The sequence below is a fragment of the Pleurodeles waltl genome, chromosome 3_2 (assembly GCF_031143425.1).
Source record: "Pleurodeles waltl isolate 20211129_DDA chromosome 3_2, aPleWal1.hap1.20221129, whole genome shotgun sequence".
NCBI lineage: Eukaryota > Metazoa > Chordata > Amphibia > Caudata > Salamandridae > Pleurodeles > Pleurodeles waltl.
Window position 1 is genome coordinate 204,249,639 of NC_090441.1, and position 26,347 is coordinate 204,275,985.

At 44.8% G+C, this 26,347-nt stretch overlaps 1 protein-coding gene across 4 annotated transcripts in view; it reads left to right on the forward strand.

Moving 5' to 3' along the window:
* Positions 1-25,363, forward strand: part of ZFAND2B (zinc finger AN1-type containing 2B) — a 111,287-nt gene extending 85,924 nt beyond the window's left edge. For all 4 annotated transcript variants that reach the window (XM_069227195.1, XM_069227198.1, XM_069227193.1 and 1 more), the window contains one exon: positions 23,119-25,363. In XM_069227195.1, coding sequence (XP_069083296.1) covers positions 23,119-23,163 — 45 coding nt within the window. In that variant the 3' untranslated portion in view covers positions 23,164-25,363. The remainder of the gene's footprint in view (positions 1-23,118) is intronic.
* The last annotated feature ends 984 nt before the right edge of the window (positions 25,364-26,347 follow it).

A 26,347-nucleotide genomic window follows, 5' to 3' on the forward strand; every position in this document is an offset into this window, starting at 1 on the left:
TACTCTGAATGGAATTTTTCAGCCCTTTCGGGGCTTCTTCGGGCCTACCTTTTCCACGTGGCATCGAAGAATGCGGCCCTAATGTAATGTACTTCATTCTGGTTTTGCCCTTGATGCCATTTAAAGTTGTGTCACACCAACCATCTTTAGGTGTGTAATTTGTCTCTTTCACAAGACTTCAACGACAAGACCTGCAAAGAGTGTTGTTCTTTTCGATTGAAGAAGACACTTAGAGATTGAAGAGCTCGTCGGTTGGAAATGGTGTCTTGACATCCAGATGATACACTGAAAAGCACACGCAAGAAGACTTGGAACAGGAGGGGTCCTTCTCCGTTCAAGATTCGGACTTTGATGTGCAGTCGGACATTAAGAGTCAGCCATTACAACCAGCAAAAACTGTAAGTAAAAAGCACCCTTTCCTATCGGACTAAACAACAACAAAGAGATTACCAGCCCACCACTGTCTTCCAGCCATGGTCGGGGCCGAGAAACTTATTCGGATGCCTCGTGTACCAGCTTGGCACCGGAAAAAGCTAAAGATAAATCCTCTGCATCGACCTCCAGTACTTCCATTTTGGCACAGACAAAACCGAAAATACATGGTGTTCTGTGCTGACCACTTTGGCCCCAAAAAAGAGAGACAACAGCCAGCTAATGTTTCAGCACCGAAAATTTTCCAACCACAAAAACCTTTGTAAACTGAAAACATCACAAGACTTTCAGTGACTCTGGACAGTCTATAACAGCCCCTACGTCACAGGTGGTGCCAATTTTAGAAGTTATGGATGTTAGGCAGCGCCGACTTCAAATTCAACAAGGAACAGTGCGGATTATAACATCACCTCTGCCACCTTTGAAAAGGTAATTAACTTTCCAAGAGAGTCTTGATTCCTCTACCTCCGAAAAGACGACCAAAGAAAAGACTTATTTTTGTACTCAAACTTTTCCACCTTCACCTACTTCTCCACAACTTACTCCTCCACCCACTTCTCCCCCTCCTTCAGGGTTCTCACCACCTGGTGGGTCTCAAGGTATAGGGGATGCATTAGATGAACAGAACCCATGGGATGAATACGATCCGGCTTCTATTAAACCAAATGATATGCATTGTTACCCAGCTAGACCTTCAGCACGTGAGGATTCCACCTCATTTCAACAGGTTATAGCTAGAGCAGCAGCATTTCACAATGTACATGTGTACACAGATCCAATAGAGGAAGATTTATTTTTATTTGACACTCTTGGTGCAACACACAGGAAAGTCAGTTTCTTCCAATGTTTCCAGGCATGTTAGAGCAAGGGTTATCACTCCCAGAGTTGATTAAAAATTACAAGGCTGCACCCACTGATTCTTTCTATATAAAAACACAAACCCCTCCAGAGACTATTGTTGCACGCAAAAGGGCTAATAGCCAATCAACAGGAGAAACACCTTCTTCTGATAAAGAAAGTAAAAAATTAGATGCAGCAGGAATAAGAGCAGCAGCTCAAACAACCAATCACTGGCAGATTGCAAATGCACAAGCTTTGCTATCCAGATATGATAGAGCTCACTGGGATGCAATGGAGGAACGTTTACAATACCTACCAGAAGAACATCGTAAAAGATGGGTAGAAATTGTAAATGAGGTACGAAGAGTTTCCAACAACTCCATTAGATGTGCACTTGACAGATGGGCAGTATTAACACAAGTGTCATCATAAGGAGGTACAATAGGCAGTTTTAAACATGTCCCTTTGATAAAGATCATCTATTTGGTTCACAAGTGAATACCACGTTTGAAAAATTAAATAAAGACAATCAAACTGCCAAAGCTATGGGAGCCTTACAAGCCAGCACACACAGGGATACTTTTCGTTGTGCAGGGTTCACAAGAGGATTTTGATTATCATTTCAGAAACAGTCCACAAATCCAACTAAACCCATCTCTCAGTACACCAGAGGTTACTTTAGAGGATCATATAGAGAAACAGTAATAAGGAAGAGGAAAACCATCTACATCTAAAGGTTCCTCATCCGTCACTAAACAGTGACTTAAAACAAACGATACCAACACCCATCACTCCTATAGGAGGAAGGTTACAACTTTTTTTTCAGATCACTCTCAACGGTTGCCTCAAACAGCTGTTGGGGAGCTCATCTCCGCAACTTCACAATTCAGGGACAATACTCATACGTCTCTTCATATCGGTTACCTGGAACTGCTGGCAGTATTCTTGGCAATGAAAGCATTCCTTTCACAATTGCAACACAAAAGAGCGTTGATACGTACAGACCACATGGCGGCCATGTACTATCTTCAAAAACGGGGGGGACACAATCTCATCAACTGTCCCATCTTGCATAAACAATATGGAAATTGGCGATTTGGCACTACCTTCACATAGTGACACAATATCTTCCTGGGACCTACTAAGCAGGACGCAGCAACAAACACACAAGCAGGAACTCCACCCACAAGTCTTTCAGCGCTACTTCAAAAAGTGTGGAAACACCTCAAATAGATCTGTTCGCAACATACCAAAACAAAAAATGCCCAAACTTTGCCTCCAGGTATCCACACCCTCAGTCCAAGGGCAATGCTGTATGGATGAGTTGGTCAGGGGTATTTTGTTACAGACCCATCCCCCCCCCCCCCCCACACTCTTACCATTTCTAGTCTGGAAGATAAACCAATCTTCCCTCAACGTAATCCTTGTGGCCCCTACATGGGCACATCAACCATGGTGCACAACACTTTTGGAGTTGTTCCGCATCAAAAACATCCCAACAGATCATATCTCCTGGCACAAAAACATGGACAAATAAGACATCCAAATCATTCAGCCTAGCGATATGGCTCCTGAAGTCATAGAATCTGGATAATTTACAGTTGCCACAGGAATGTATGGATATCCTTAAATAAGAGCGCAAACCTACCACTAGACAACACTGTGCAGCAACATGGAAACGTTTTGGTTGTTATTCCGAAACAAAAAGGCTGACCCTCTCATCCCAACAGTACAAGACATTGTACAATATTTATTGCACTTACAAAAAGCAAATTTAGCCTACACATCTATTCGTTTATTTTTTAGCCGCTATAGCAGCATATCTTCAAAATAGACAACATATTTCTTTGTTTAAAATTCCAGTTATCAAAGCATTTATGGAAGGACTAAAAAGAATAGTTCCACCAAGAATTCCTCCAGCTCCATCTTGGAATCCTTCATTGTACTCACAAGGCTCATGGCTCCACTGTTTGAGCCACTTTACTCCTGCCCCCTAGAATTCCTTTCATAGAAAGTATGTTTTTTAATTGTTATCACCTCCCTTAAACGTGTCAGTGAGCTCCAGGCTTTACCTTTAGAAGAACCTTTCTTTCAAGTTCATAAAGAAAAGATTGCACTAACCGCTTCTGTGCCGAGACGTAATGGTTACGTCCACCGGCACAGTGCTCATGTGCCGAGGACGTAACCATTACGTCCTCGGCACTGAGCTCAGAGGGAGCGCTGGGCAGTCCTTCCGCTTCCACCCCCGCACCCCCCCCCCCAACTCTGACGTCAGCGTGCATTCGCGTGCAGACCTCAGCAGAGTCCACTTCCCCATCGTGCTCCAGCACGATTGGAAGAGAAATGCTTTGCAGTTAAAATGCCTTAATGTACTTGCCTTTGTTTCACTAGAGTATGTTAAAGACCACTTTAAAAATTAGCTAAAAGCGAGTTCTACACTGCACATGACTTGGAACCTGAGCAAGTAATTTTATTTTGACGATATGTGGATAGATTGGGTTAGTAGCCATGGACAAAGACAGCAAGCTACCTTTGAAATGAAAATATATATATATATATATAACCGTTATTAAGTAACACTGATCAGTCCCGCACAAGCAACAAGCTGGAGAGACAGAAGTTCTCATAACAAAATTATTGCCAAAAGCCGCCCATTAATATGGAAATTAATTAAGCCTAGTCAAATGGAACACTGCATAACAGAGACAAAAACTGCTCTAATTTTGTATGGCTTCTCTTTGAAAAACACATGCAAATCCCTACCAAGGACACTAATGAACCTGTACAATGTGTCTTAGAAAATGTCAATATAATACCACCCATCGAATGCTTGAAAATCATTAGTCTAAACTTTAAATGGTAAGATGGTGTTTATTAGACTTTTAATACTAAATGGTATTATGCCTGACCTTTTGTATTAAGTATAACCTTTGTGCTGATAACATGACAAGATTATAAAGCAGGTAATTTAATATTTTAAAGGAAGAAAATGTGATTACTGTTTTTGGAAAATATAGATTTGATGGCATGTGTGGCTATAAATTCACACTCTTTGCATACTTCTGTCATCTAATGTTGAGCCCAGAGCTGTGTAAGTTGTTTTTTCTTTATTTCATGTAACAAGGCTGAGTGACTCCTCCTCTCGGTGATATTGTGCATGGACATCAACTCCATCATTAAATTGTTGTTCGATGGCATCTGTCGCTGTAGATACGCATGTTTTGCATAGCTCGCCATCTGGTGTTGGGCCGGAGTGTTACAAGTTGTTTTTCTTCGAAGAAGTCTTTTGAGTCACGGGACCGAGTGACTCCTCCTTTTGTCTCCATTGCGCATGGGCGTCGACTCCATCTTCGATTGTTTTTTTTTCCGCCATCGGGTTCGGACGTGTTCCTGTCGCTCCGAGTTTCGGAACGAAAAGAGCTAATTTCGGAAGATTTGCGTCGGTATTGTTGCGTTCGGGATCGGCGTAGTTAGATTCAACACAGCGTCTAAGATCGAAGAGCTCCGGTGCCCTTCAGGGTAATTTTTTCGATCTCCCGTCGGGGCCTGGTCGGCCCGACCGCGTGCAGAAGAACGCCGATGGAACGGACCCCGTTCCGTTTCTGTCCCAAATGCCACAATAAATACCCCTATACAGACCAACACTTGGTCTGCAACCTGTGCCTGTCACCTGAGCACAGTGAAGACACCTGCGAGGCCTGTCGTGCGTTCCGGTCCCGAAAAACACTCCAAGACCGTCGAGCCAGAAGACTTCAGATGGCGTTCCCGCCGACAGCCCACCGGGAGTTCGAGGAACAAGAAGAGGAGGGAACCTTTTCGATCCAAGAATCGGACTCCGAAGGATTCGACGATACACAAACCGTGAGTAAATCGTCGAAAACCACTCAGAAGAGATTTACAAGGCCCAGGGGACGCCACTGCCACCAGGCCATGGTTCGACCCATAAATTCGGTGACCGACCGTCGGCACCGAAAAAGGCCCAAACAGTGCCGAGATCGTCCGACTCCGGTCGAGACACCGGCACGCAGCCTTCTCGGGACCGAGAAAGTGCTGGAGACAAGCATCGACACCGAGATACCGGTGTAGACACGGCTCGACGCCGAGACAGCGGCACCGAAGAAGATCGACGCCGAGAGGTTTCGGCCCCGAAAAAGAAAAAAGTCACCTCGGAGCCGAAAAAAGATGCAGACAGGGTTTCGGTGCCAAAACAAACTGCAACCGACCCAGTTTCAGGCTCTTATACAGAAGAGCACTCGCTAACCTCCCAAATGCAAAAGCATAGGTTTGAGGAAGAGCTACACTCAACTGATGTAGACCATACGCAAAAGCGTATTTTCATACAGCAGGGGACAGGAAAAATAAGCACCCTTCCCCCTATTAGAAGAAAGAGAAGATTGGAGTTCCAAACTGAACAAACACCACAAACAAAAGTGGTGAAAAAAGTTACCCCACCACCCTCTCCTCCACCTGTGATTAACGTCTCACCAGCACAAACTCCATCACATTCCCCAGCTCACACCACCATGAGCCAGGGTGACCAAGATCAAGACGCATGGGACTTATACGACGCCCCAGTGTCAGATAACAGTCCGGAGGCATACCCTACGAAGCCATCTCCACCAGAGGACAGCACTGCGTATTCTCAAGTGGTGGCTAGAGCAGCACAATTTCACAATGTAAGCCTCCACTCAGAACAGGTCGAGGATGACTTTTTATTCAACACACTCTCCTCCACCCACAGCTCCTACCAAAGCCTGCCTATGCTCCCTGGTATGCTCCGGCACGCAAAAGAAATCTTTAAGGAGCCGGTCAAAAGTAGGGCAATCACACCAAGAGTGGAAAAAAAGTATAAGGCGCCTCCTACAGACCCGGCTTTCATCACTACACAGCTGCCACCAGACTCTGTTGTTGTAGGAGCAGCTAGGAAAAGGGCCAACTCCCACACATCTGGAGATGCACCACCCCCAGATAAAGAAAGCCGCAAGTTCGATGCAGCTGGTAAGAGAGTCGCAGCACAAGCTGCAAACCAGTGGCGCATCGCTAACTCCCAGGCACTACTTGCGCGCTATGACAGAGCCCATTGGGATGAGATGCAACATCTCATTGACCATCTGCCCAAGGACCTACAAAATAGGGCAAAACAAGTGGTTGAGGAGGGACAGACCATTTCCAACAACCAAATCCGCTCCTCCATGGACGCTGCAGATACAGCTGCACGGACAATTAATACATCTGTAACTATCAGAAGGCATGCATGGCTCCGAACGTCTGGATTTAAACCAGAGATTCAGCAAGCAGTTCTCAATATGCCTTTTAACGAAAAAGAACTGTTCGGTCCAGAAGTGGACACAGCGATTGAGAAACTCAAAAAAGACACGGACATTGCTAAAGCCATGGGCGCACTCTACTCCCCGCAGAGCAGAGGGAATTACAGCACATTCCGTAAAACACCCTTTAGAGGGGGGTTTCGGGGTCAGAGCACACAAGCCAGCACCTCACAGGCAACACCGTCCAGTTACCAGGGACATTACAGAGGAGGTTTTCGGGGACAATATAGAGGAGGGCAATTCCCTAGGAATAGAGGAAAATTTCAAAGCCCCAAAACCCCTACTACTAAGCAGTGACTCACATGTCACTCACCCCCTCCAGACAACACCAGTGGGGGGAAGAATAAGTCATTATTACAAAGCATGGGAGGAAATCACTACAGACACTTGGGTTCTAGCAATTATCCAACATGGTTATTGCATAGAATTTCTACAATTCCCTCCAAACATACCACCAAAAGCACAAAATTTGACAAAACATCATTCCAATCTCCTGGAGATAGAAGTGCAGGCACTATTGCAAAAGAATGCAATCGAATTAGTGCCAAACACACAAATAAACACAGGAGTTTACTCACTGTACTTTCTGATACCAAAGAAGGACAAAACGCTGAGACCAATCCTAGACCTCAGAATAGTGAACACATTCATCAAATCAGACCACTTTCACATGGTCACACTACAAGAAGTATTACCATTGCTAAAACTACACGACTACATGACAACTTTAGACCTCAAGGACGCGTATTTCCATATACCAATACACCCATCGCACAGGAAATACCTAAGGTTTGTATTCAAAGGAATACATTACCAATTCAAGGTACTGCCTTTCGGATTAACAACCGCACCAAGAGTCTTTACCAAATGTCTAGCGGTAGTCGCTGCACACATCAGAAGGCAGCAAATACATGTGTTCCCATATCTAGACGACTGGCTAATCAAGGCCCATTCGTTAATAGAGTGCTCAAATCACACAAATCAGATCATACAAACCCTCTTCAAACTAGGGTTCACCGTCAACTTCACGAAATCCAACATTCTGCCGTGCAAGGTACAACAATACCTAGGAGCCATAATACACAACAAAAGGAGTAGCCACTCCAAGTCCCCAAAGAATTCAAAATTTCAACACCATCATACAACGCATGTATCCAACACAAAAGATACAAGCAAAGATGATATTACAACTCCTAGGCATGATGTCTTCATGCATAGCCATTGTCCCAAACGCAAGACTGCACATGAGGCCCTTACAACAGTGCCTAGCATCACAGTGGTCTCAAGCACAGGGTCATCTTCTAGATCTGGTGTTAATAGACCGCCAAACTTACCTCTCGCTTCTGTGGTGGAACAACATAAATTTAAACAAAGGGCGGCCTTTCCAAGACCCAGTGCCACAATACGTAATAACAACAGATGCTTCCATGACAGGGTGGGGAGCACACCTCGATCAACACAGCATACAAGGACAATGGAACGTACATCAAACAAAACTGCATATAAATCACCTAGAACTTCTAGCAGTTTTTCAAGCACTAAAAGCTTTCCAACCAATAATAGTTCACAAATACATTCTCGTCAAGACAGACAACATGACAACAATGTATTATCTAAACAAGCAAGGGGGGGACGCACTCCACGCAGTTAAGCCTGCTAGCACAAAAAATTTGGCGTTGGGCAATTCACAACCAAATTCGCCTAATAGCACAATTTATACCAGGGATCCAAAATCAACTCGCAGACAATCTCTCTCGAGATCACCAACAGGTCCACGAATGGGAAATTCACCCCCAAATTCTGAACACCTATTTCAAACTCTGGGGAACACCTCAAATAGACTTGTTTGCGACGAAGGAGAACGCAAAATGCCAAAAATTCGCATCCAGATACCCACACAAACAGTCCCAAGGCAATGCCCTATGGATGAACTGGTCAGGGATATTTGCTTACGCTTTTCCTCCTCTCCCTCTCCTTCCTTACCTGGTAAACAAACTCAGTCAAAACAAACTCAAACTCATATTAATAGCACCAACTTGGGCAAGGCAACCCTGGTACACAACGCTGCTAGACCTATCAGTAGTACCCTACATCAAATTGCCCAACAGGCCAGATCTGTTGACACAACACAACCAAAAGATCAGACACCCAGATCCAGCATCGCTGAATCTAGCAATCTGGCTCCTGAAATCCTAGAATTCGGGCACTTACAACTTACCCAAGAATGTATGGAAGTCATAAAGCAAGCCAGAAGGCCATCCACCAGGCACTGCTATGCAAGTAAATGGAAGAGGTTTGTTTGCTACTGCCATATTAATCAAATACAACCATTACACACAACTCCAGAACATGTAGTGGGTTACTTGCTTCACTTACAAAAATCTAACCTGGCTTTCTCTTCCATTAAAATACACCTTGCAGCAATATCTGCATACCTGCAGACTACCTATTCAACTTCCCTATATAAGATACCAGTCATTAAAGCATTCATGGAGGGCCTTAGGAGAATTATACCACCAAGAACACCACCTGTTCCTTCATGGAACCTAAATGTTGTCCTAAGTAGACTTATGGGTCCACCTTTTGAACCCATGCACTCCTGCGAAATACAGTTCCTAACCTGGAAGGTTGCATTTCTCATCGCCATTACTTCCCTAAGAAGAGTAAGCGAGATTCAGGCGTTTACAATACAAGAACCTTTTATACAACTACACAAGAATAAGGTCGTCCTAAGGACTAATCCTAAAATTTTGCCAAAGGTTATTTCACCGTTCCATCTAAATCAAACAGTGGAACTTCCAGTGTTCTTTCCACAGCCAGATACCGTAGCTGAAAGGGCACTACATACATTAGATGTCAAAAGAGCATTAATGTATTACATTGACAGAACAAAGAACATCAGAAAGACTAAACAACTATTTATTGCATTTCAAAAACCTCATGCAGGAAACCCAATATCAAAACAAGGTATAGCCAGATGGATAGTTAAATGCATCCAAATCTGCTACCTTAAAGCTAAACGACAGCTGCCCATTACACCAAGGGCACATTCAACCAGAAAGAAAGGTGCTACCATGGCCTTTCTAGGAAACATCCCAATGCAAGAAATATGTAAGGCAGCCACATGGTCTACGCCTCACACATTCACCAAGCACTACTGTGTAGACGTGTTATCCGCACAACAAGCCACAGTAGGTCAAGCCGTATTAAGAACATTATTTCAAACTACTTCCACTCCTACAGGCTGAGCCACCGCTTTTGGGGAGATAACTGCTTACTAGTCTATGCAAAACATGCGTATCTACAGCGACAGATGCCATCGAACTGAAAATGTCACTTACCCAGTGTACATCTGTTCGTGGCATCAGTCGCTGTAGATTCGCATGTGCCCACCCGCCTCCCCGGGAGCCTGTAGCAGTTTGGAAGTTACCTTCAACTATTTGTATATGTATCATCTCAACCTTAAATAGGTACATACTTAGTCACTCCATTGCATGGGCACTATTACTACAATTCAACTCCTACCTCACCCTCTGCGGGGAAAAACAATCGAAGATGGAGTCGACGCCCATGCGCAATGGAGACAAAAGGAGGAGTCACTCGGTCCCGTGACTCGAAAGACTTCTTCGAAGAAAAACAACTTGTAACACTCCGGCCCAACACCAGATGGCGAGCTATGCAAAACATGCGAATCTACAGCGACTGATGCCACGAACAGATGTACACTGGTTAAGTGACATTTTCATTCTCTGCCATCTGGTTCGAACGTGTGCCTCTGGTCCATGTCTTTGGCTCAGTTTAGTATGGTTCTCTTACTGTTTCAACAGTATTGTTTTGATCTCGCTTTTCCATTCCTGCGCTACCTATGAATTTAATCTGTTCAGGTTTCGGTCCTTTGTCATGTTATCTCCTGTCTCGGGCCTAGCTTCTACGTGTCTCCGACATCCGCAAAATAGATGTTCTGATGGAACGTACACTCATTCGTTTTTGTCCGCAATGCCACGCAAAATATCTACCAACCTCGTGTGCAGCCTCTGCCTTTTGCCCAACCATTGTGAGGCCGACTGCGAGACTTGCAAGTCGTTCAAGTTGAAAGAGACTCTTCCAGAACGGAGGGATCAACAACTTGAACTGGCCCAGAAGACATAGGCCGACACTGTGGACCTCTTCGGGGAAAGGCATTCCCAGGAGCAGCCAACTGTAGAGGAGGAAGAGACCTTCTTTATAGAAGGCAGCTTTGACTGATGTGGAGCTCGTTATCGAAATGCAAGACTTGACATCTGCCCAGCATGTGAGTCCTGTGGCCCCTGCTCCACCACTCAAGCTCTAAACAAAAAGACCCCACTACCACTTTTAGAGGTTGCTGGGCTACCACTGCCTCTTGGCCATGGTCGGTACCAAAAAATAGTCTCTGCCGCCCAGCCTTCGGGCCCGGCACCAAAGATTGCCACAAAGGCTAAGGGCTTGGCCTCAGGCTCATCGGACCGAGAACTCATTTCAGTATTGGTGCAAACCTCTGCACTGAGCCGGCTCCTTCGATCAGGTAGCTAGAGCGATACTCCCTGGAGAAGCCTGACCTGGTGTAAGGCCACTAGGGAAGGACGCCTGACACTGCAGTTACACCCGTGCCTCAGTACCTGGTCCTGCTACAAGATGGCAGCGTGTATGTGTGCTCACCCACTTTTTAATGCTCGCTCCTTTACCTTCAGTGCCTTCACATCCCTATTGTATCACCCACTGGTCCTTCCTCGACTCCTCACATGGTTGGGTGCATCACTCTGCCTTTTAGTTAGTCCTTCCATTAACATGCATGATGAATTACTTTATATCTCAAAGGTGCACCTTCATCACACTGTTACATTCACTGCTTCATCAGCTATACTGAAAGCAGTGCTTTGTTCCTGTTTTTTTGTTGTTTTTTTCCCTAATAGGTCTGGCTTTGAGGTGTTAAACGGCATTTGTGTATGTAAAACATGCAAAGAACATTAAAGCTAGACCTGCTGGCGTTACCTGTGCTTGCTGTATTCAGACTATCTTTTGTCCCATTTCTTCCTCTTCAAACTTTCCCCACCATGCCGCCATCAATCGTCCTTTACTTTTGATTCGTTTCTGTTCTTCCTCCATACCCCTTCTCTCTTCATAATTCCCTGTATTTTTGCAATAAGTGTAAAATATTACTGCAAACCTCAGCCTTGTATTAGCGCCTGTTGTAATGGAAATTGTAGGAGTCTTTTGTGCAGGTTTGAAAACTGGCTATCACCGAGATGCAGGGAATTCATCTCTTATCCAAGTAGGGCTCGAAGCACTTACTTTTGCAGAATTGAGTTTCATCAGTCATGTTCCATGCACTCTGTGCTCTCCTTGGTTCGAAAGTTGCTCCTGCCTTCTTTTTTTTCCGATTTTTGTCAGATCTCCACAGTGGGTGAGTTTTATATAGCGTGGACAAGACCCAGGCTGTTACCAGTTTATTAATATTGACAAGAAACAAAAAGTGAGGGAAGGAATGCTTGCAATTTATCTGACTACTGGCAATCTTGTGGCTTAACTTCCCAAACTATCTTTTTTTTTTTTTTTTTTTTTGGGCCACCACGCCACCTCAGTTTGGACCCAGCCATATGCATATCAGTTTTGACCCTGCTCTTCATGGGAACAGTCCAGCCTGAACTGCCAGGCCAGACCCAACACATAAGCACCCCGGGACTGGTTTCACCCTAGTTATGGAAACGCACAAAAGGAACTGGATCGGGCTGCAGTGAACTCAAAGGTTTGTGTGTCTGATATACTGCCCTAAGTACCATGGGTACACCCAGAGGTGTGTCCCATGCTCATTGTGTAACTGTAAGTAAGCTGTCCCTGCTGATGAGCCCATAAGTAGGGCGAAACCCGACCCAGGGTGCTTGTGTTTTGGGTAAGGGAAGGCCTCTGGCAGTTCCGGCTGGACTGTTCCAATGGGGAGCAGGGTCAAGACTGGTTTGCTTATGGCTGGGTCCAAACTGAGGTGGCGTGGTGGCCAAACAAAATGATAGGTTGGGATGACGGAACTGAAGCTCTAAACGTCCGGTGCAATAAGGACATCTTTTCATGGTGGTTCTTCAGGTTTGTCAAAAGGGTCTGTGGTATGGTAACAAGGTGAAGGTTTCAGAGAAAGCGAAAGAGGAATTATCATGGTGGTTAGGAAATGTGGATGCATCGAATGGCTGTGCAATCTTTGGAACAGTTCCAGATTAGGTCTTGGACTCCGATGCAAGCACATCAGGATGGGGTACAATGTGCATACGACAAGAGACGGGAGGAATTCAGAGTGTTACTGAGAAACAGGAACACAAATTAAGCAGGATTCTTTGCTCTGCGCAGTATGAGATACCTTACAGGGTTGCTCTGTCCTCCTAAGGATGGACAATGTAACTACAGTGACTTATGTGGACAAGGCAGCAGGCTAAAAAAGTATCGGAAATAGCAAAAGAACTATGGGAGTTTTGTCAGGAGCGAGAGAGACTTCACTGCTCTGTATTTACCAGGGAAAGAGAATTTAAGAACAGATTGGAATTCCCGTAATACCACAGATTACAACATTTGGATGTTGAACCACAAGATTTTCAAGGTGATTGTATTATGGGCCCAATAGAGGTAGATCTTTGTATTATGGGCCCAATAGAGGTAGATCTTTTTGCAACTCACCTAACATCTCAGAAGAAGGATTATTTCAACTGGCAATAGTTATAGCCTTAAAAGTTTTTCACATAAGAAATTAGGTGGTCAACCCCTGACACTTTTTTTTTTTTTTTTCCCCGGCATACTAGACTCGTACTCCTTCAAGCCATGGACTACTAAAATTTTAGAAAATTCACCAAAATGGGTAAAATATAGTACCCAACATTGTTTTTGTACGCTTAGATACTTCAAACAACACACCTTTCTGTTGATAAAATCTATGTGAGACCTCCAAAGCGTTCACATCTGTAATTCTTCATCTGAAAGATATGAGGCCGAGTAAAGTTGCTAATTTCCAAGAAAGTGCTCTTACCTTTAAATACTTATTTACTGGCCAGGTCTGAAATGACCTAAGTACCAAATTCACATTCCATAGAATCTGATAGTTCGAACTCGGTGGTCGTTAAGAGTCAATGTGTCTGTCCATTTGTTGGTCCATCCTTCCTCTAACCTGCTGCTAGTGCAGGAAATGAGGATGATCGCTAGATTAGCTGTGATTGAGCCGGATCCACTCCTGTGAATTATGCAAAACTTGTTCCGGTGTTAATTTGCTGACCACAGCATTGCCCTCCCATTGTCTGCTTTCCAGCAAGCTGCAGAAGTGAAGTGGCTCATATTTTCACTTCCAGCTGTGCCCATCACGAGTGACTCCCTTGAAGGGATTTCAGCCTTCCCGCTTTTGAAGTCTTACCCTGGCTGAAAGCTGTCTGGAGCCTAACACCTACGTGCCAGAGCAGTGGCAGCAAACAGAGGCGCACAGCTTGTTACCACTTTATAAGTACCTAAGAGAAACTACGATTTGGAGGCAGGTTTTTGGCTTCTTTCAACCCTTGTGTGTAGGAGCTGTGCATGCATTGCAAGAATGTAACATGTATAAGTATGTGAGTGAGTACACTGCTAACTTTTAAATAGTTCTTAATAGTTAATTTTTCTTTCATTTATTTATATTATAGCACTATTTAATCCAACATAGGGCATTGGATCGCTTTATATCAGATATTTTACAGACAATGAATCACACTAGTGTGTACATCCATGTAGAGTAAATGTTATATAAGACAATGAGGGCTACAAGGTGTAGGAGTCGCTTACCCTCAGAGGCAAGCTATGTTGAGACTTCTTTATCTGGAGAAACAATCGGGATTTGACAAGTTTTGTAAAGGTTGGGGGTTTCTTGTACTAATAGGACGTTATTACTACCCAAAGAAACCCCTTAGCGCCCTTAGATTAACAAAAGACTGAAGGGGGGGGAGGGAGGGTGACAAGCCTTGCAGTTTGCATGCAGCTCCTTGGGATCTGTCCATAGCTCGTGGTGCTGTATTCAAAGGATTGTAACTGATTAACTGCAAGTAATAAAAGCATATTTTTGACAAAAACAGCAGCCCAGCAAGCTATATAAAGTACAAATCTGAAATCTGCATGTTACACATTGTGCTGTGCAGCAGGCACATTAATCCTCTATGCTAATAACTCTGACTAGCTCTAGCTAAAGCACACCTTTCTTCAAGTGCATTAACCATTAAGAGTTGTCTAAACTGTTATTAAACTCTAGAAAGAGAGATCGGTGTAGCAGCTGCCTTACTCTTTAATACATTTTTAAATAAAGCAAGTTTGTGACTAAGTAAGCTTGAATAGATTGTCATATTCGTGCTTGCTAACAGCTTTTTTTTTTTCTCAGCAGAGTTATTTAAAAATAAAAGTATAAGTTGTCTGTCAGACTCAGTTTTTCATGAGTCCTCCCTTTGGGACTCCATCCATCCCCTTTGTGCTGACCTACGTAACCCACCGTTTGGGGTCCACCTGGAGTCCGCTTTTGCTATTTCCAGCACTACCTTCTGCTGATCTGAGCATTGTGCCATCGCAGTTTCATCATCCTCAGAAATATTAGAAACCCAAATGTTTGCTATCGTCTGCAGGACGCCTCTCTGTCTCTAAAATCCCTTCTTCTGAGTGGGGGGTACTGCTGATGCCTTAGGGCCACTTGCCGGACACACAAACTCTGACATTCGATGACACTGCCTTTCCTATAACTTCTGTTGGTGAAATTAACATCACAGATCTCATCTCTGTATCCTGAGCTATGACGAAGTTCGAGGGGTATCAAACACAGTGATGGCCCTTGCAGAGCCTGGTCTCGCTGACACGGGTAATGCAGTTAACAGCACTGTTGGCAATAAGAGAACAGAACCACTGTAGGTTTGGAGGGCTCTTAATAGCCAATGGAGCAGTTGATTGATGCAGAGTGATTCCATGAGGAGGTAGCCGTTAGATCTCAAAAGACAGCTCTCCCTGGTACAGGGAGACTGCTTTGGGGTTTGTGGCGCTACAGTCCAGTAAGCGCAGCCTGATAGTTGAGTGTTAAGTGTCAAGTCCTGGAATGCATAGACATGTTGCCGATGCTCTAACCACCTGACTGTAAAAAAAAAAAAACACTGCAACAGAACATTCAGTTTTCACTTCTTTGACTGTACAACATGGCTGACAGTTAGGAAAAAAGGCCCAATGATGCAGTCATTGCTGGCTGCATGACAGCATTTTTCTTTTTGATGGCCTTTTGGGGGGCAAGCAACAACTCGGTAGTGCAGGGGAACTGGGCAAGTAACAAGGTGGAAGTGGGATGTGGCAGGAGGGACGGGGGAAGCAAGAACCATGGGGGCAAGAGGGGCATAACAAGCAACAATGCAGGAGGGATGGGGCAAGCTACAACAAGAGAAGGGAAGGAAGGACGGGCAAGCAACAGCACAGGAGAGGGACAGGGCAAGCTACACCACCAGAGAGGGACAGTGTAGGAAGCTGGCTTTGTATATATTATATCAAAGTCCAGGGCTTCCACAGAGGCTAAAGTAGATAATACTAATGCTCTTTTGTGGTAGTGTGGTCGAGCAGTTAGGCTTATCGGAGGGTAGTGCAAAGCATTTGTTGTACACACACAGGCAATAAATGAAGCACACACTCAATGACTAGCTCCAGGCCAATTGTTTTCATACAGCAAAATATATTTTGTTACTTTATTTCTAGAACCACAAGATTCAGTTTGCAGATAAGTACATTTGTAAGTAAGTATCAGGCATATGTCATATGTATACAGGTCAGCACCAAACACACACCCTCAGGGGCGAAGACACAGTGTCAGGCTCCCAATGCTTTCCAGTAGGGGGAACCTGGGGGCCACAAAGATGCTACAGGCTAAGTCCATTGAGTTGGTTACGGAAAACTAAAGACTCGACCAGGAGGAAGGCCGTCTGCGGGATGTTGCTGGATCGGTGGTCGGATTCCCCAAGGCTAGGATGCTGCGGTTGCAGAGGTACCGTTGGGCGTTGAGTATCTTCGTCCGGTTCTCTCACAGTCAGGTGGGGGGGGGGTTCCTCAGGATGGATTTAGGCTGCAGATGTCATTGTGTTGGAAGGAGGGGTCAACCCAGGGTGGACACTAGGCCAGAATCGCCTGGGGACCAGCTCTATTCGGTTGAGCCACCTGGCCACAGGATGTGGGTGTCGGGTGCTGAGTGGGCAGCAGTCGTGGATCCAGGGCAGTTATGGAGTCTTTTGTTGGAGTTAATTTTTGGACCGGGCGCTGTCCATGCGAGATCTGGGTCCTCTGGGGTGCAGGCAGTCCTCTTAAGGTTTTTAAGAAGTTGCTGGTCCTGCATGACGTGCTGTCTTCTGGACACAGGTCTATAGGGCTGGGCCCAATTCAGTTGGTGTCTTTAGGCTTCCCTTCTGCTGGGGGTCAGCTTAGCAGACCACCTTTTTTTTCTTTTCTTGTTGTCTTCTTGAGGTCGCCAGGAATCTGATGAGCTAGGTTCAGGGGAGCCCTTAAATCCTGGAATTAGGGGCATTACGGGGGTCAGAAGGCAGTAGACAATGGCTACTGTCCCTGAGGGTGACTACACCCTTCCGGTGTCCACTCCCTTTGAGTGGACACAGACCTAACCCTATTGGTCCCTGTCCTCCAACCCAAGATGCAGGATTTCGCAAGGAGGGGATCACTTCAGCTCTGGACACCTTAGAGGTGGTCCCAGCTGAAGTGGTCACTCCTTGTTTCCCCTAATTTGTTCCACCAGACTTGCTGCCGAAAGTGGGGCTTTGTCCCAGGGGCGGGAATCTCCACTAGCTGGAGTTCCCTGGGGCACAGTAACAAGAGGCCTGAGCCTTTAAGGCTCACTGCCAGGTGTTACAGTTCCTGCAGTGGGGAGGTGTGAAGCATTTCCGCCCAGTGCAGGCTTTGTTTCTGGCCACAGAGAGCACAAAGGCTCTCATCCCTGGTCAGAAACTCGTCTGGAAGTGGCAAGCTGGCACAGACCAGTCAGTCCTGCACTAGAAGTTTGATTAAAATACAGGGGGAATCTCTTAGGTGCCCTCTGGGTGCATTTTTCAATAAATCCAACACTGGCATCAGTGTGCGTTTATTGTGCTGGGAAGTGTGATGCCAAACTTCCCAGACTTCAGTAAAGCCAATATGGAGCTGTGAAGTTCTTAATGACAAACTCCCAGGCCATATACTTCCTACGGCCACACTGACCGTGCACTTACAATGTCTAAGAATGGACTTAGACACTGTAGGGGCATATTGCTCATGCAGCTATGCCCTCCCCTGTGGTATAGTGCACCCCGCCTTAAGGCTGTAAGGCCTGATAGAGGGGTGACTTACCTGTGCCACAGGCAGTGGTTTGTTGGCATGGCACCCTGCGAGGGCAATGGCAGTGTGCATGTGCTTGGTGAGGGGGTCCCCCAGGGTGGCATAATACATGGACCCCACAGGGCCCTTGGGACAAGGGGTACCTGTTACAGGGGTGTGCCAATTGTGGGAACAATGGTACAGTTTTTGGAAAAGAACACTGTTGCTGGGGCCTTGACAGCACGCTCTGTCAAGTCAGCATCAATATCAGGCAACAAGTGTGTTGGTAGGTGGGACGGGATGGACCATGCCGAAAGAGGCACTTTCCTACAGACAGGACTCGCAACAACATGGGAAAAGGGCCTACCAGCTACGTGGTGTGGTCAGGAGGGAGAGGATTATAGAACTTCCTGCAAACATATGCACTGATGGAATGCTACAGCTAAAAGAAAAAAAGTAGCTCTGAAAGAGCAAACATTGAAAGAACACTCAACAAGGAAGCAGTACTTGGGACACGCTTGAGGGGGAGGGACAAATGCATGAAGAGGAGACGAAGCCGGCTAAGTGAAGCTGACCAAAGAGAAGCAACGGAATGAGCGACGATGAAGCCTTTGAATGAAAAGCAGTGGGTGGGCTCTAAGCCCCTGTAAGCAAATCAGAATGACCTACAAGCAACCGGCATATGGTGTCTTAGACAAGACCTAAAATAGGGAGGGCAAGGGAATAAATCTTCATAATCTGAAAAAATAGCTTTAGTAATTGGTATATCCCTTCTCTGTTACATTCAGCTCCAATCCAGTGCACGCTGTGAGAACGTGAGCCCTGCTGCAGTCTTAACTTATGTTAACCACTTCTTCTCCATCTATTAAGCTGCTCTAAAAGTGCATAAATTCTATAGCTCAACTTAAAGTTGCACACACATCTTAGCAGAAAAAATCAAACTCTTAGTTTGCAAATGATCTCTTCATTAAAGATTGAAAGATGGCTGAGAACAAAAAAAACTTTTTTAAAAAAAACTCTCAAATTTAAAGTGGATGGCTAAACAATAAAAGACAGATACCATCCACGGCAAATCACAGTACCTAACAAATACAATAAATGATTAACTCGGCAGACCTAAGGAACTGTGTTGCATTGCCAAACCAAACACAAAGCCCGTGAGTAATAGTGTTCAATGGCATGTGTGTGGCTGTTAATACACATGCTGTGCATTATCCTGCCATGGAGAAGTGTGGCACAATGGTTAGAGCGGCAGACCCTGATGCAGAGATCTGGCCTGGGACCAGGGTTCAATTCCCCCCTCAGTGGGTCTTGGGCTCAATTCCCTTGGACCTGATAATTCTCCCCTCGGTGCCTAATCTAATTAATGGGTCCCACTCTGTAACTCTGGGCAATAGCTTGCTTAATCTCCACAACGGCCCTGACAGCGCTTGGATGCCTGGCTTCACCCTGGGGGTTCCCCAGGAGTGGGCGCCTCACAGGGAAAAGCCAGGAGGGGCTCCACAGCTGCATGCGTACAGTGCCTTGAGACCCTAACGGGTGAGTAGTGCACTATACAAGTACGAAATTTACATTTATCTAGTGTTGGGCTCGGGGTGCTGCAACTTGTTTTTCTTCAAGAAGTGTTTTTGAGTCACAGGATTGAGTGGCTTCTCCTTCTCAGTGCTACTGCACATGGGCATCAAGTTTTTTGTTAGAAACAAAATCCTCTGGACTCATTAAGTGTTTTAAGGTGCAAAATAACTCAATAACTTTCTTCACGATGTCTTCCTCCTTATGTGGTACATGACGCTACTAATCTATCATATGTTTAACAGCTCTGTTCCAGATCTACAACATAGTTTCACCCTATCCTACTACATATGTTACTTAGTTATTTACTCTATCACCTTCTCACAATGGCATTTTACTGCTGAACTTTGAGACTTTTTCTCCGTCGTGTTGGCAAGGCCTCTTTTTGTTTCCCTGTTTTCTGGAAATATTTGAATTTTGAAACTTTTATTACGAATTCTATATTTTCCTACTACCAGTGTCACTCATGGCTTTTCAGCTACTATTGTATTTTGTTTGGCTAGCTTGTGATTCTTCGGATTATATTTAAGAGTTATTTTACTCTTCTTGTAAAGCACACTGATACCACTTGATTTTGCAATACTATATAAAAAAATAAATAATATGCAGTTGAGGATTCTTTTTATGTTTCGGTAAACCAATTTGTAGGAAAATGGCTCCCTGTTGCAGTTACCCCCCACTGTTTGCCTGGTATTGATGCTGACTTGAGTAAGAAGTGTGCTGGGACCCTGCAAGCCAGCCCCAGCACCAGTGTTCTTTCTCTAAAAATGTACCATTGTTTCCACAATTGGCACACCCTTAGCATACAGATAAGTCCCTTGTAAAAGGTACCAGTGGTACCAAGGGCCCTGTGACCAGGGAACGTCCCTAAGGGCTGCAGCATGTTGTGCCACCCTAAGGGACCCTTCACCTAACACATGCACACTACCATTGCATATTGTGTGTGTTGGTGAGGAGAAAAGGGCAAAGTCGACATGGCATCCCCCTCAGGATGCCATGCACACAAAATACTGCCTGTGGCATAGGTATGTCACACCTCTAGCAGGCCTTAAAGCCCTAAGGCAGGGTGCACTATACTACAGGTGAGGACATAGGTGCGTGAGCACTATGCCCCTACAGTGTCTAAGTCCATTCTTAGACATTGTAAGTGCAGAGTAGCCATATTAAGAATATAGTCTGGGAGTTTGTCCAGACGAACTCCACAGTTCCATAATGGCTACACTGAATACTGGGAAGTTTGGTATCAAACTTCTCAGAATAATAAACCCCCTCTGCCAGTGCTGGATTTATTAAATAAATGCACACAGAGAGCCTCTTAGAGATGTCCCCTGTATTTTACCAAATCCTTCAGTGCAGGACTGACTGGTCTGTGCCAGCCTGCCACTGAGACGAGTTTCTGACCCCAAGGGTTGAGAACCTTTGTGCTCTCTGAGGCCAGAAACAAAGCATGCACTGGGTGGAGGTGCTTCACACCTCCCCCTGCAGGAACTGTAACACCTGGCAGTGAGCCTAAAAGGCTCTAGCCTGGTGTTACAGTGCCCAGGGCATTCCAGCTAGTGGAGATGCCTGCCCCTCTGGACACAGCCCCCAGTTTTTGGCAGCAAGTCTGGAGGAGATGATGAGAAAAACAAGGAGGAGCCACCCACCAGTCAGGACAGCCCCTAAGGTGTCCTGAGCTGAGGTGACCACTGCCTTAAGAAATCCTGTCTTGTTTTTGGAGGATTCCCCTAATAGGAATAGGGATGTCGCCCCCCAGGGAGGAGGCACAAAGAGGGTGTAGCCACCCTCCAGGTCTGCCCCCCCCAGACCTAAACACCCCCCTAAATTGAGTATTTAGGGGCGACCCTCAACCCAGGAATTGTTGCAACCTAAAGAAAGAAGGACTGCTGACCTGAGAGCCCTGTAGAGATGTCGGAGACGACAACTGACTTGGCCCCAGCCCTACCGGCCTGTCTCCAGACTCAAAGGACCTGCACAGCGACGCATCCAGCGGGACCAGCGACCTCTGAGGACTGACCTGCACCAAAGGACCAAGAACCTCCAGAGGACAGTGGCTCTGTCCCGAAACAACACTAAAGAAAGCAACTTTAAAGAGACTCCAAGTTCTCACCAGAAACGAGAGTCTTCACACTCTGCACCCGACACCCCCAGATAGAGTTCAGGAGAACCAACAACGCAAAGAGGACTCACAGCCGATTCCAACGACGTGGACACCCTGTGTCGACCTCCCTGCACCCCCACAGCGACACCTGCAGAGAGGATCCAGAGTCTCCCCCTGACCGCAACTGCCTGGTAACAAAGGAACCCGACGCCTGGACCAAGCACTGCACCTGCAGCCCCCAGGACTGAGAGGAACCTCCTACCAGTGCAGCAGTGACCAGCAGGCGGCCCTCATCCTAGCCCAGTTGGTGGCTGGTCCGAGAAGCCCCCCTGTGCCCTTCCATCCATCGCAAGAGTAACCCCCAGGTCCGTCCATTGTTTTCAATGACAAACCCAACACCTACTTTCCACACTGCACCTGGCCGCCCCTGTGCCGCTGAGGGTGTGTTTTATGTGCCTCTGTGTACCCCCCCCCCCCCCCCCCCTACAAAGCCCCCCTGCTCTGCTCCCTGAGGACGCAGGTACTTACCTGCTAGCAGACTGGAACCAGAGCACCCCTGTTCTCCATAGGTGCCTATGTTATTTGGGCCCTCCTTTGACCTCTGCACCTGACCGGCCCTGTGTTGCTGGTGCAGTGGCTTTGGGGTTGCCTTGAACCCCCAACGGTGGGCTGCCTGTGCCCAGGAGACTGACTTTGTAAGTGCTTTACTTACCTGAGAAACTAACTAATACTTACCTCCTCCAGGAACTGTTGATGTTTGCAGTGTCCCCACTTTTAAAATAGCTTATTGCCATTTTTGCCAAAACTGTGTGTACTTCTGTTTTAATTAAAAAGTCCCATACTTACCTGTGTGAAGTACCTTACATTTTATGTGCTTACCTAAATTCGCAATCTTGTGGTTCTAAAATAAGAAAATAATATTTTTCTATATAAAAACCTCTTGATCTGGAGTTAAGTCTTTGATTGTGTGTTCTCATTTATTGCCTGTGTGTGTACAACAAATGCTTAACACTGCCCTCTGATAAGGCTACTGCTCGACCACACTACCACAAAATATAGCATTAGTATTCACTAATTTTGCCACTATCAACCCCAAAGGTGAACCCTTGAAGTCTGCACACTATCTCTCACTTTGAGATAGTATATACAGAGCCAACTTCCTACACAATTCTATACATTTCATAGCAATTTGGGAAAAAAGGTATTGGGCAGTTTTGAAAATGCAGTCACCATTATCAAGACCTTGGATTCGATTTTATAAGAAAAAATATTATGGCCCTATTTCTCAATTAGCTTTTATGAGGTTGTAGTATAAAGACATTCTTTAAGTTTTATTTTATATAACTTGATTTTCATCAGTCATATTCAAATTCCACTATGTTTGTTCACTAGCTTTGGATTTCTTTCCATCCTCTGGTGTGCATCAGAGTATGTTAGCGCTAATGAATAAAACCCGTTTTCTGCCGTTTTACACGACCGCCACTGTTCAGTTAAATGCATTTCTGTTTTCCGTTTCAGGCTGAGACCAGGACTTCAAAAACTTCAAACTGCACCTTGTCTTGACAGACACCCAGTGACGTGTGGAGACCCACCAATGAGAGGAAGGAGCGGTGCCCACAGAAGATTCGCTAGCCCACTGCGCACGTGGGTGTATGCGACTGTTGCTCAGATGTAGCTCTGAGGCCGCTCATGTCATAAGAGTTACAGATGAGGCTTATTATCTATTTGTGAAATGTTTTTCTTTTAGGGCCACAATTATTGACCTAAAGAAGTCTTCATGGGCGGACAGTATTATAGAGAGAAACTTTAATCCGAATCTTATTTAAAATGTTTCTATGGGTCTACGTGATGGGGTCTTGTTAATGTATAAATTGTAAAGCTAATTTATCATCTATTTAATTCATGTAAAAATGTCAAAGCTGCAATGATCTTGATGGAGATGGCTTGTTTAAAAAGAGCTAACCATTGATAGGGAGACTGTATACATGCACGAGATTGGCTGGCGCTAGGAGCTAGAACTGACCCAAGTATTGCGTGGAAGCTGGCTAACTGGCAGAACTTGGGTGCATTGTGTTGTACCAGATAATAAATTGAGGGATGCGGAATTCTGGGGGCATTGTCACTGCTCTTTTATTTTGGGTTGTGCTAGGCAGTACCAAAAATGTAATGGCTTTAAATTGGGGCTTACAACCCTGAAAAGCCACAGTAAGATGGTGTTGATCAAAAACAAAGTAGCTGCCTGTTTCTTGCACATAATTTCAAGAGAGAGCTATGCTTCAATTTAAACTTGGTCAAGAGATTAGTCATGTTTATTTGAAACAGAACTCACTAGCGTTGACAATTTAAGGTCCAGCTGTCTTATGTTGGTTTGTATGTGTGTGGCGATTTGAACGTTAAAACTAGTTTTTTTTGTAATATACAGCATGAAACAAATTACTGAACACATAAGAAATCACTAATGGGGCATAGAGTGGTTCATAGAAGTAACGACAGGAGTTTTTCAGTAACCGCCATTACTGGTCTTTTTAAACCAGAAATATTGATACCGATTCTGACCAATGTTGCTGATCATTGGGTTTCTTTTTGATGTAACAATTGCCAGTATAGCCTTATTATTTATTCATTTGATTTTACAGATTTTTGTGTTTCCAGGTAATTATGTATTTATTATTTTAAACATTGTTTGAGGACTGAATGAATATCACATAAAGGTTTGAAGTACCCTGCCAAGTTCTCTTTACCGAGACCGAGGTTGAGAGAGCGTCATTGAAGCCGTTGACTCAAGATAAGTTATTTTTGAAGTGATTTGCTAGATACATCTGTGGCATTAAAATCCTGTTTCAGTTTTAATTCTGCAGCTTTTCTGTCCAGCACTAGAGGTGTTCTCAAAAGCCCTCATTTGTGAAGGTGCACATTTGTCAATGAGGAATAGTGTTTGCATGCAGTTGTCCACAAAAGACCTGAGTAAGGCATGTAGAGTTGTGCATGCGAGAAAAACCAGGATGTGAATGGTTGTTGATTCACAAGGCGTTTAGAGGAACCAGAGTAGACAGATTTTTTTCAGTTTAAAGGGCAGAAACAATGGATCACTTTTAGTTAAGCATACTTCACTCAAGATCTGTAAGAAGATTAAACATTCAAATGTTGTGTACACAAAGTAAGGGACTTGGCCAGATTTACAGTGGAATCCGTTTGGTGCTGAAGGAGATTCTGTGGTTGGGACTGTATATAGACATTTGCATGGTGGCCAAAGGACGTGAGGAGGCTCTGAATAATTAGCACTTATTTAAAATGTTGTAACGCGGAGTACATTGACTGTTACCTGTATCCACTTTGTGTTCAGAATAGTCATTCTGTACACTGACTGAACCTGTGGGTAGGCTGTCTTTGTGATGTTTGTGATTTCTGTGTGTGGTTCATTAGTTGTGAGATTTTGTACAGTTACCCCTTTAGCCCTCTTCAAGAACTTGTCCGATTTCAAAATTGTGTTGTCAGAAAAGACAAAATAGCCGTACACAGCTGTACTATTAACAACAATTTTGTGTAATTAAATAGGAAGTAGCAATAAACTTACATAATTCCCATGCAGGTGTGGATGGGCCTCTCCTGATTAATAATTGTATCATGTAAATAAAGAGCGTGCAATGGGGGCTCTTGCTTGTGTTGTCTGATACTTAAACTTGTCATTGCTTATGCCTTCAGTAGCAGTATCACTGTTAAATTGTGGATCATTTTCAAAATACAACCTTTTTCAAAAACAAAATTGCCTTTCGCTTTTTCGTATTCCTTGCAGCATTATGTGATAAGTCACCAGGCTCCTGTTGGGAATGATAGAGTTTAGAATGTAAATGCAAACACTTGGCAGGAACTCCAGTGTTGTTTCACTAGTGTTGCACCACAGACCAGTAAGGAACAGATTACCTGTGGATTAAGGTAACCATTGAGTAATACTGTACTCTGGGATGGCTGGAATCAAGGAAGGTTCCCCAGAGTTGGATGTTTTATAGATTCACATAATTGTGAATTATGACTAGACAGTGTGTGGGTAATCTACAGTGCATTTAACTTAAGAATATTAAACATGTTTTTTTTGTTTTTTTTCATTTGCATTTATGAAGAACAGCAACAAACATACAAATCAGTGAGGTCATCAATTCGCTCTGTAGGTACAATATAAAATAGGGAGCATTTAGGTCCAGTATCTAGCAGACGTAAAGCTCAACACAACAGAAAACAGTCTCTATTAACCGCAATGATGTCCAGTTCACATCATTGAGACCTCCAAGTATGTAATACAAGCGAGCCAAAAGAGAGCATCACCTACAAGAAACAGGAAGCAGAAAAGGAAGCAACCAAAGGTAGAGAAGAGAGTAGTATGCAACAGAGGGGGAGGGAAGGAAATGAGAGCATTGCAGCCGTCAGGACCTCGTCATGAATACAAACAATGATACAATAACAGACACCAATATATCAGGGGAATATGATTAATGCTCAATCACTTGGGGTGTTAAATTACTGTATGTTAGTCAGTGAGCAGTTCTCCAAGAAGGAGCGCAGGGGGGCCCATATATCCTGCAGTCGGGATCCCTCTGGCATGAGGTCCTAGTATATCATCATCTGTTCCTGACAGTACAAGACATCACTCAACCATTTAGCACAGCAGGGAATTCAACATCCCTCCCAGCACATCGGAACTCTGCGCTTGGCCAACAGCAGCAGCAATCCTATCAATTGCCTATGCACAGCC